Source organism: Solea senegalensis, linkage group LG4 (genome assembly GCF_019176455.1).
Source record: "Solea senegalensis isolate Sse05_10M linkage group LG4, IFAPA_SoseM_1, whole genome shotgun sequence".
Lineage (NCBI taxonomy): Eukaryota > Metazoa > Chordata > Actinopteri > Pleuronectiformes > Soleidae > Solea > Solea senegalensis.
The window spans coordinates 4,305,124-4,316,834 of record NC_058024.1 but is presented as its reverse complement, the minus strand read 5'-3'; the positions used below and the strand labels follow the sequence as shown (position 1 = coordinate 4,316,834).

At 39.9% G+C, this 11,711-nt stretch overlaps 2 protein-coding genes across 2 annotated transcripts; one reads left to right on the top strand and one right to left on the bottom strand.

Annotated features, from left to right (window-relative positions):
* Positions 1-86: 86 nt before the first annotated feature.
* Positions 87-9,140, top strand: LOC122767986 (ellis-van Creveld syndrome protein). The gene is made up of 21 exons (XM_044023582.1): positions 87-529; positions 1,260-1,373; positions 2,481-2,567; positions 3,110-3,333; positions 3,436-3,520; positions 3,634-3,732; positions 3,894-4,022; positions 4,111-4,272; positions 4,376-4,592; positions 4,730-4,878; positions 5,060-5,158; positions 5,488-5,700; positions 5,820-5,929; positions 6,052-6,253; positions 7,237-7,461; positions 7,542-7,677; positions 7,992-8,094; positions 8,179-8,305; positions 8,398-8,495; positions 8,693-8,800; positions 9,020-9,140. The coding sequence occupies exons 1-19, from the start codon at positions 350-352 to the stop codon at positions 8,470-8,472; spliced, it is 2,736 nt and encodes a 911-aa protein (XP_043879517.1). The 5' UTR covers positions 87-349; the 3' UTR covers positions 8,473-8,495; positions 8,693-8,800; positions 9,020-9,140.
* Positions 9,141-9,914: 774 nt separating this feature from the next.
* Positions 9,915-10,604, bottom strand: LOC122767988 (charged multivesicular body protein 3-like). Its single transcript, XM_044023585.1, has one exon. The coding sequence runs from the start codon at positions 10,572-10,574 to the stop codon at positions 9,915-9,917; it is 660 nt and encodes a 219-aa protein (XP_043879520.1). The 5' UTR covers positions 10,575-10,604.
* Between the last annotated feature and the right edge of the window lie 1,107 nt (positions 10,605-11,711).

Here is an 11,711-nt window from a genome sequence, read left to right as displayed (position 1 = left end):
AAATGCAATTTTTTCATTACTGTGCATTTATACTGAAGGAAAAATAAATCTGTGTTTTTCTAACGTTAGTTGGTTTTGCAGACTCCTTGAATCTCTGCGCATCCATTGGCTAAAATGTACACAAATTTGTCCTTTAGCGGAAAGTTCTGACATAAATCGAGATTGTTTGCAAGCGATTTTTTTGTATGTTAGAGAGGAAAAGCGAAGGCTAAGTTAAAAAAACTTCAGCGCGGTGAACAGACAGGAGTTTGGTGACTTTCCATTGTTATTAACATTAGTTAGAAGACGTTTGCTAGCTAACTCACACAATTTTACTTCAGTGTAATGGCGAATAAGAATTAGTTGTGAAATGTCAGGAGAGGAAGCGATAGCGGGATGCGAGGCTGATGTGACGGTGTTTTTTGCCGAGTCGTTGTATGTGAATACTGAAGTGTTGAGTGTGGCTACAGTGAGTGGAGCACTGTCCGCAGTGTTAGCTGCTGCTCTGCTTTACGTCTTCTGTGTGAAGCCCCTGCTCCTAACTAGACAAGTAAGCATCAAGTCTCCACACACGTCTACATTGTGTTTTTGAACCTGGTCTAATACAAATGAAAAGATAATCTGATACGTTATTACTTCAAAGTTGATTTATAGATTTCAGAAATTGCGAATCTGAACACAAAGCCTGTGTGGTTCATAGTAAGGATGTCCAGTCAGTGGAGTGACTCTTATAAACATCTGGGCACAGTGTTCGATCAACAGCTGAAATGTAATGCCAACTCTCAGTAATAGGTGTAAAGAGTTATTTATTTCAAGCTTTATTACAAGCTGCAATCTCAAAGCTATGAATAACTTGTGCAATGTCTTATGGAAAAAGAAGGTTTTTATATGTTAATAAAGCAGTAGTAAGCAATAACAGATTTTTAACAATAGGTTTATCTATTGTCTACCACCGCTTTACTTTATTTACATTTCATTTTTCTCAGTGAAGTTAGGAAGTGAACATTTTTTTACTGTTATTGATGTTGTTTAATACATGTTGTTTAATACATTATTATGAGACTGACCTAGAACATGAAGTCGGTTCAACTTTATGTAGCTTCTGATCTAGTAAGCTACTTTGCCATGTTTCTCTCAAGGGTGGTAGCTTCTGTGTAGTAAAGCTTCATTTACAGTGTTTTCAGTACTAAATTTCAACTTTCCAATTGCTTACAATCAATGCATCATAGTCAGTCTTTGAATTTGAATTTGAAATTTACATGCAATCACTGTCTCATCAGGGCTACAATGCAAGGAGGCTGCTTGACCCTGATGATGGGGATTTGGACAACAACCACAGTGACTGTGTTAGCAACAGCAGAAAAGAGGCTCCAAGTGGTACCACAAATGAAAAGGTAATGATATTGCTAACATCTGGTAGCTTTAGACCCATACATATGTGATGTTAAAGTGCTCAAAATGGTCTATTTAGTTACCTTCAGTTAACTGTGTTGTCCATGAAACTGTAATTGTCCATGTGGAAAAAAAATCTAATAATTTCTTCCTTGGGTCATAACCTACATTCCCCCATCAAAATCTGTCATTACATTTTGACTTACGCTGCATATAAACAGAAAAACGTGGTCAAAAATATAACCATTTTGGTGTCAATAATTTCATATAGAAAGAAAGATAATCCTTGAAACAAAAAATCACAACTTAACTTGAGAAAGCACTCAGAAAGTGCAAACATCTACCAAGGCCGCTCAGTTTCCCACAATGTCAATACACTCAAAAGGTGATTCATTTACATATCACTACAAAAATCGCTTCCCCAGGATGTCATTGATACAGATCATTTTTGAGTGATGAGACAAACAGACAAATGCCAGTAAAAACCTTATTGGATATCCTTACTGGAAATCATAATTTGTATCATGGCTGAAATCTCTGACAACAGGAGGAAGCTCCAACAGCTGTAAACTAAAATAACTACTTTATAAGTCACTAGTCACTAGTTTGTGTGTGTCACGTATAAAAAGAAATCATGGCAGTTTCATTACTACCAATTTAAAATTAGAAGTAGTAGTAGAAGAGTTGGTAATGGTCTGTATTTATAAGAGCTTTAATAGTCTTGATGAGCTGCTTTATACTATAGATTTGCCATTCACAAACAAGTGTTTTGATATTTACTGATAATTTACTTTTGACACTTAAGTACAATAAATGTCATTGAATTTTACTTAAGTAACAAGTTACTTCTACCAAAGTAAATTTCTGGTAAGATACTTGTACTTTTACTCAAATATCCCTTTTAGGTAATTTATACAAGACTGGATTTTATAAGCAGTGTCCCCACCAGTCTTGTAACCAGACCTAGGCCCTTGGTGACAGCCCTTGTTTCAAACCACATATCTCACATAGCTTCATTTGTGGTATGTGTGGTCTGATATATTTTGCATTAATATGCTCCCTTATTAACTTCCCACTAAACCATTTAAGTGTGTTTACTCATTGACCAGGAGAAGAAGCAGCCACCCATGAACAATGACATCACTGCATTTGCATCCAGAGCAAAGGTGGTCTATCCCATCAACCAAAAATACAGAGTAAGTCCATGTACATATATGTATATATATATATATATATTTATATATAATGGTTTTGACAACATACATGTAATTACGATGGAGGGCCATGAGAATTCAATTATTTGTTTGAAGTCGATCAGTTACTCTGACTGTGACTATTGTTCTATGCGATAGGTTCAAAAGATGATGAATAATGATAATGAATGATGGCATTCATAAAAACAAGTCTTGCTACCATAATGACTACGTAATTTGTGGTGCATCTATTATCACAAGGTGGCAGCAGCAGCAATAATTCAGTTATTCAGTATTTCATGTGTGTTTGCAGAAGTGGTAAAGTGTCAGAGATTCCTTGAATGCATCTCATTAGCTGCTCCCGTTAGCACAACACGCAGTGAACACTGCATTACTTCCACTAGCTCTCATGTACTTGAGAATATATTCAAGAAATAATACCTTTGAATCAAATATTCGATTATTGCTTTTGCTCTAAATGCCAATTTAATAAAATGATGACATGCACCTGCATCTGTACCTGTACCTGTACCTGTACCTGTCAGCCTTTAGCAGATGGAGCATCCAACCCATCACTACATGAGCATACCAAGATGCCAGCAATGCCTAACGAGGAGTCATCGTCCTCCACGGACGGAGACTCTATGAGCCAAGACCAAGACAATGATGACAGCAGTCAGTTTATTTCTTACTCGCTGGTCCCCAAAAGTCTGCAGAACCAGAGTTTCACTCGGGTGTCTCACTACCCCCACACACTGACACAAACAGGGTCCGTAACATGAGCCATAACCCTTTACCCTAATCTGCAGCAAGTGTGTACAAACCAGCATTTGCTAAAAAAAAAGTGATACGACTCTCGTTACTCCCGCAGATTTGAAGGCAGGATTAGTCTTTACTGTTTGGCCCTGCAGGACATACAACACCTTTGCTCTCACCTTCAGGAAGAAAAATTTCTGGTCAGTAAATGTCATTCGTTTTATTCAATTCATGTTACTCGTGTAGTTTTATAAGACACATATGGGCATACGTGTGCAATGTTCTAAATGCTTTTGTGTGTTGTTTTGTGTAGATTTTTCTTCAAATGGTGAAAATGATATTTAGCCGCCGGTTCCCAAAAGACAAAAATGATGCAGACTTCAGCAAGAATATTCTACAAATGCAGGAAAAGGTAAAACAAAAACGCACATTCAAAATAGTTTTTTTTTTTCAGTTACACTTACATGCATAATGCTTTCTTTTTGTTCAGATTTTGAATTGAACGATCAAAATTTGTATGTCAACCCACAGGAAAGTAAACTGTATGAAGTATGTTGCCATCTGTCATTTTAGGAAATAAACGAGCTGAAGAAACTGTTGTCGTCAGACCAGATTGTTGTTGAGAAAAACGACAATGCTCCCTGTACTTTGGAGGAGATTGAGAGAGCTCAGAAAGATCACCTTGAACGCAGCCTTCAAATGGTCAGAAAAAAACCGAACAGAACGAAAATGATATTAGAGTCGTATAAATACTGTGAGTTCAAGTGAGGAAACAAATCTCTCTCTGCAGTCCAAAGGTTTCAGCAAACAGGTGGAGGACCTGTTTCAGCATCTGCTGAGCAAGACCAGCATTTTCTCTCGGGATGAAGCTCAGGATGTGATTATGTCTCTCATTCAAACTCTCTTGTTAGTAGAGAACCACCTGGTGAACACTCAAGAGGCTGAGCTCAAAGTAAGAAATACAAGCCATTCGTTTGCATACCACTGATCTCTCATGCCATGTGAGGAACTGGATGGACTAAATAAGAAAGGATGAACATGTCTCATGCTTCTAGAGAATCCAGCAGAAGCTGCTGTGGTGGGAGGAGCTGACGGGGCTTCTTCAGTCCCAACCTGCCGCGCTTAAGTGGGAAATGTCTCTGATGCAGGGTTTGATAGCCACAGCGCTGGAGCAGCTGACCAGTGATGATGTCTTAACCTTTAACCACATGGAAAAGATCCTCTCAGAAGTTCAGGCCACTCTGATGAAGGGCCTTCAGCAATGCACCGAGGGTAAGACACCCACGATGAAGAACAGAAGATCATGTTGTTTGTCTCCATATGTCCACTATTTACACCAGTAATAACAAGATGTCACTGTAACAGTCAGTGGTCACTCATACTGCACATGTTTCCATCTCATGTTGCAGAGTGGACACAGAAGACAAAAGAGCTGGTGAATGACAAGTGCAGTAAAATAGTGTCCAAGCGGAAAAAACTTCAGAGGAGTCAGACCAAGGGAAAGGCCGTTGCTCTGGAACTGACGCAGACTCACGGAGACCTCCAGCAGCTCGCCAAGGTCACAAAATGTCGTCTCCTTTACGTTAACATATATTGATCAGAATGCACTGTGACATAATAAACAGTTTAAGATGTTATGCAGTGATGACCACTCTTCGCTTCACTGTTCGTGGCCACAAAGTGAATAAAGACAGACGAGATGAGAAAAAATCTAATGTGAACTGTAACCTTTCCTGCAGGAGCACCAGGAGCTGCTGGTCAAACACAGGCAACAGACGTCCGATCTGGACCTGCAGCACGAGAACAGAGTGGCTGAAGCTCTCACTGAACTTTGGAGGGTAAAAAAAAAAATCTTGCATACGTCCAGGACAATATTATGGAGTCAGTTGTGTTTCTATTTGACTAGTTCAAAAGCTGCTTATCCTCTAGGATTTTCATCCACAATCATCTCTAGGATTTACAGAAAATATGCCTTATTAAAAGAGACAGCAAAGGCAGTAACTCACAACAGTAACCACTTGTTATATCTGAGTTAAACAGACCGTCTCTGAACACCTTGATGCAGATGGGCTGCAGCAATAGAAATCCACCTTGCCTTGTGTACCTAATAAAGTGGTTGGTGATCATGTCTTTTTTACTTCTTATATGTAAAATCCTGTATCTTTAGAAACTCCGTATCTCCTGGTCAAAGAAACTTGGCGAGCTAGGCAAAAATGTCTTTCTTGCCTTGGTCTCTGCCAAGTCTCAACTGTCTGCTGAGTGCTGTGAGAAGCTGTGGTTGGATCTGGAGCAGAAGCTGGTCGCACAGCTGCAGCAGGTAGAGAACACTGTCAAGCTGCAACTGGAGGACATGAAGGCTGAAGTGGATAAGGATGGACAGGTACACGCCCATGCCTTGGATCAGATACACTTTTTAAACATAGTTCCATGTTGTTTAAAAAAAAAAATAAAAATAGAAGATTCCTTTTGTGTTTAACTGGGCGTCTTATTCTTCTGAAGGTGTGGAGTGAGGAGATGTCTCTGGCACAGGCGTGTCTCAAACATCTCACTGAACAACAGATGAAGATTCTCAAAGACATGGTGGCGAGACAGAGCTACGCACTCAACAGGTAAGATGGAAGGACCTGCCCTGTCCTGTGTTTATGTGGTGTGTTTAGGTCGTGAATGACAGGACAGCTCCAGGTCATTCATTTATATTCCAAATGAATTGTTATGTGGTTGCTCGAAAAAGTGGAGTGGGACTGCTGATGGAGAGGAAACATGAGCACATGTTGGCGGCGGCGCAGAGGAGCTTTGTGGTCAGGCACTTCTGTCTGCACATGCTGAAGGAGATGAAGCTGTCAAAGCTGAAGACCCTCTCTCAGACTGACTTCAGAACTGTGCTGATGGACGACCCCGGTAAAAGCCAGTCCTGTGTCGGTGCAACTTTCAAGGTGGGAAACATTTACGTCATGTTAGAATACACAGCCCTGTAAAGCCTTGTTTGTAGTGGCAAACATGAGTGCAGATGTGCACAGATGCTGTGAGCCCCATGGTCGGCGTGCGACATGGTTGACACTAACCACTTTGTACTGGAAACCAGATTTGTACTGTGCAATATGCAAGGTATGAAACAAAGTTCAGGGATTTAAAATAAAAGAATGTCATATCATGGTTTTAGTAGTTATTCTTATAAATTAATAAAAAAAAAATTTCCTTTTTTCAATTTAGTAGTAACTAAAATACAAAAACACACATGTTTGTTATAGTAGTTATTATTTAATAGAATATTCGTATAAGACAAATACACATTTTTATGTTATAATTTGTTTTATTGGTTTAAATGTTCACCTAAGAAAATAACACCACATTCTTTCAACCTGGCTGTCAACATAATAGCCACTGATATTGGCTCTTTACTACTTTCTGTCTAAACATTTTGCTGTCATGCTTGTTGAAACAAATAGCTTACAGTCCTGCATAATAAAATACACAGTTTTATCTTTCATTCTGTTGGTTAACGCTGTAAAATAAAATACACATTTTTATGCTGTAAAACATTAGGTTGGTAACAGGTAGTGGAACAAATTGGGTTTCCAGTAACAGATCAGGCACAGATAGTGCTTCATAATCTGAACCGCAAGCTGGCATAAAAGGATAAACAGGAAGTTAAGGAGATAATGTCTGCTGATGCAGTTTGAACATGAAAATGAAATATTCATACACATAATATTTCAGAGGTGCATGACACAGCGCCATTAGAACAGCATTACAACAGATACACTGCAACAATAAATGAACACTGAGTCCAAGGTTTCATCACAGAATGTCGCTCTTTAGTGATGATTTGATTCTCAGGAATCCTCACACTCACACTGAGGATGCTGCTGCTCATTTGGTCTGGGTTCAAACGCTCTTGACTCTTTACTAATCACAGAACAGCCGTGCCAGCCTAGCAGAGAGGCATCTGGGTCCAGAGAGCCAGCTGGTGGGCCACAACTTCCAGCAGGAGTTCCTGTCTGAACTGGAAACAGGGATGGAGCTGCTTCAGTGCCACGCACAGCTGGTGGTTGGCAATGCCCTCAGCCAAGCCGTCCAGCAGACGATGGAGACCCTGCCCGTGGAGTCCTTGGCTTCTCCAAAACAGGATGATAGCTTAAAGGTATCAAACTGCTGTTTTTATCAAATGACTTGTGTGTAAGTTTGCCATGTAACCCTCTTGGGTGTTTTTCCTTTCCTTAGCACCACCTGATGGAAACTGCATCAGAGAGCGTATACATGACCAAAAACTCTCTCTGTGCACTCGTCCAACGCTACTACTCACATCTACAGGATGTTACCAGAAAGATACCACAGGAGCAGCCAAACATGAACCAGGGTGAGATCATCACAACACGACCATGTTAAAGATTAGCGTACACAGTGCCATTTTAAGGAATACTTCAAATTGAGGTTGGGAAGCACAATTTTTCAAAAATACTACCTCTATTCTAGTAATACAAAGCTAAATGCTAATCGGTGAAGTATTTCTTTAAGTGGACAACAGCCTAATAGCAGAGATTCATACATACGTGCCATTTTATACGTACAGAAAAAAAAATCATTGAACACATTGTGCACACACACTACATACCACTGCAAGTGACAAATAATTCCATGTGTTTACATTGGTCTTGTGATCTTTTCTATCAGAGGTGACTGAGCAGCAAGAGCGCAACAGTCAGCTGAACACAGCGTTACAGAGGGAGCTGGTGAACTGGGGCAAAAAACCCACCTCGGTCGAGTTTCAACAGAGGTACAAAAAAAACCCAAAAAACAGCAGAATGGATTATTTCACATTAAATTAGCATAATTTTGTCTTTGTTTTAATTTGTGTCAGGGTGGAACTCCACAAAAGGAGGGTGTTGGAACAGTGTTACCTCCAACAGGAGATGATCTATGAGGAACTAAAGCAGAGGAAAGTGGCCCAAGATCAAACCATGGAAAGTCTCAAAAAGCAGCTACTGGTCAGTCGCCTTCACACTGACTGTCTTTCTCAACGTCATACTTTGACGTGAACAATTCATTTCTATAAGCTCTTCTTTGCTGTCTTAAAAAGGAGGCTGAAGAAGGCTTCATGAATGATGTGGCAGACCTGGCCCAGGTTTCTCCTCACGTGCACTCCAGAGATTAGTGAAGAAGAGGACAATGCTGGTGGTAAATGCATTTTATTAACTCTATTAACATCTGCCAAGCATAGACCAGAAATATGTCAACTTTAGGTGGGCAACAACTAACAATGATTTTTCTCACTGGTTTCTGAATCTGCCATTTTTAAGCCATGAACATTTTGATTCAGCCTGCACATGTCTTTTCTTGTCTTGTCTTGTCTTCATCAATTTATCTGGGTCCAGGTTTTGAGGACAGTCGCTCTCAGCTCATCCCTGACCACTAACTCCTGCAGAAAGATAAGGAGGCATTCTCAAGCAAGCCAAGGATACCAACAACAAAATGGCTTTGAATTAAAGTTAGTTTTTATTAATCCCCTTAGGGAAAGTATTCCTCTGCATTTTGACCCATCCTAGAATTAGGAGCAGTGGGCTGCCACACTGAGTGGCACCCGGGGAGCATTGGGGGTTGGGTACCTTGCTCAGGGGTACCCCAGCCGGCCGGGTGGGGATTTGAACCGGCGACCCTCCAGTTACAAGTCAAGTTCCCTTTCCCCTTGGCCACAGGCTGCCTTATGGACTTTCATGGTTGTATATGACTCTCCTATAGGAATGGTGTGGACGTGTTGTTGTACCGGATTTTTGTATGATTTTATATCTGAAACTTGGTTAATAAATATATATATATATAAAACAAGTGAAAAAGAAGTGGTTTCTACTGCTAAACATGAACCTGGATGTTCAGTAGGGCTGCACAATAGCATTTTAACAATCTTTAACAATCATAAGTTAATTACTAATCAAAAGTTACTTCCTGGAGTCTGGACAAGTAACTAGAGCTAAAACGATTAATCGATTACTAAATTAATCGACAACTATTTTGATAATCGAATAATCGGTTTCAAGCTTTTTTCATGGTTAAAACAAGATTTCCGATTGTTTAAGCTTCTTAAATGTGAATATTTTCTTAATTTCTTTGCTCTGGATAACAAGACATTTGAGACATCATCATTTTCAGGTGTGACGAACACCGATCCACATTTTTTAAGGTTTTCTGATATTCTGAACACCAAACGATTAATCAATTATGAAAATAATCGTTAGTTGCAGCTCTACAAGTAACATTACTCACATAAAAGCACCATTTGCAACGCCTGCTGAAATATGAGGCAGCTCCTTCTGGTCAGTGGCTACTAAGGGGAAACTTGGTCTTTTTAAGGTAATGTTAGTGGCATTACCTTAAAACATTTAAATTGTCTGCATCTTTGAAAACCAGGGAGTGACCATGCATTTAGTCAGACGGACATTGTTTTTGTAATTACTCAGAATTGTTCAAGGCGGTGATAAAAGTTACGCATTTGCACTTTAATCCAAGTTATTTATGCAGCCTAACACATTTAATCTGCAGCACACATGACGCTCAGCACTGTAAATCCTCCTGCACCAGAACTCTCAGTAGCAGTTCATCTTAGCTCCTCAGAGCTGCCAGTCTCGAATGCATCGCTTCAATGTTTTCAGTTTCATCATCTAAGGCTGTGGAGGCTCCACCTGGCTCCACACTGGGCAGCGAATCAGTGACTTTGTTTGGAGCCGTTCCGAGTGCACCTGCTGTGACCTGGAAGAGGATGTTTTCAACTTCCTCATCTGCTGCTTCCTCCATGTCCTCTTCGTCTTCCATTCTCTCAAATGAGTCTTGCAGTATGTCCTCAATCATACCGGCCTTCATCATCTCCTTCGATAGCTCCCTCATGGTGGCCTGGATCTTGGGGACTTTCACGAGGAGCTGCATGGCTTCCATGACCTCTGTGCTCTGCTGTACGGCCCCAGCTATACGCTGCACACTCAGCTGATTCTTCATACTGAGTATCACAGAGTTCATGTGTGCTTTGGAAGCATGGAGTTTTTGAATAGCTCGCTTTGACTGAATCACCCCCTTGGCAAGGATCACACACGCATCCTTTTGACCCTTTTTAGCCGCATCTTTAATGGATCGTGTAACTCTTTCTTGTTCCCTCTGAACGTGTCGAATCTCTTTGTCAATCCCTCTCATTTCCTTCCTGATTTTCTGAGACCAAATATTGATCAGTTCTGTGGGTGGTCTTTCTGGTGGTCTGCCAAACAGTTTCATTTTGACTACTGAGTTAAATGTAATCCAGACTGTGATTCTTGGTTTTTGGTATTAGTTACTCAGTTAGTGGTGGTTGTTTGTTTTTTTACATTTGATATGTGTTAATATTTGTGACCTTCACTTAAATAGCTGTTCATCTCATCTCTGTAGACATGTATTTTAAATGCCTGTAAATCAATGGTTACATGGATGAGAACAAAAGTCAAGGTTGATCTAATTATTTCTGGCAAGCTGTAGACTGAGAGGTTCAGTACTGCCATCCGCAGTTCTATACAGCCAAAGAAGTCACATCAAAGGAAATAGCATCAAAGCAAAGATGGATTATGACACGCTGAACTGCACTGACAAACTTCAGACTGTTGAGGAACTGTGTATTAGACTGTTGTCGAATAACATTAGATGTCGAGGAATATTAATGTTGTGTTTTCTACACATTGTTGTTGTTACTGTTGTGTTTGACCACCTTTTTGAGACAGAGAGCTACCTGAAGGGTAGAGAATAATATGGAGGGCTACTATATTAACATTTTATACAATTTACCATTTAAATGATGAATATTAAGCATTTAAATGCATACACATTAATTCCAGTGCTTACTCCTAATGATTATCACAGTTTTTTATCAAGGACATTTTACTCAGTGATCATATGGATACAAGTGAGGTGAAGTGAAACACTAAATGTCTTCAACTCAACTCAAGCAAGTCCAGTCGTCCACAGCTAAATACTGAAGAAGATGTGAAGCATTAATGAATTATTAACAATGAGTAGAGGCACTGCTCACCAACGGGTAAGGCAGGCAAATGCTTGAGTGCTGACCAACTTTACAACGCTACAGCATTGACAATGTGGAGAGTTTGCAATGACAGTGGTGAAAAAAGAGGAAGAGGTGAGAAGAAAGCAAGACAATTCATGTTTTTATTGCGCTTCAGAATTCTATTCTTAAGTTGCACATTGTAAATGTTTATATTCTTATTTTGAGACGATACCAATGTGCACTTTTCAAATAAAAACAATGTTTACATTTCACATTTTTTGTGTCAGATAATTTATCATATAAGGGTGAACACTGGTTGGAGGGGCCCTCCTGTGAATTTTTTGCCTAGGGGCCCCCAAGAGACTCTAGAATCCCAATGA

Coding starts and splice junctions, on each gene's coding strand:
- LOC122767986 (XM_044023582.1), top strand. CDS start 350: ATGTCAGGAGAGGAAGCGATAGCGGGATGCGAGGCTGATGTGACGGTG. Junction 3,521..3,633: donor TTCAGGAAGAAAAATTTCTG/GTCAGTAAATGT, acceptor TGTTTTGTGTAG/ATTTTTCTTCAAATGGTGAA. Junction 4,593..4,729: donor CCTTCAGCAATGCACCGAGG/GTAAGACACCCA, acceptor CTCATGTTGCAG/AGTGGACACAGAAGACAAAA.
- LOC122767988 (XM_044023585.1), bottom strand. CDS start 10,574: ATGAAACTGTTTGGCAGACCACCAGAAAGACCACCCACAGAACTGATC.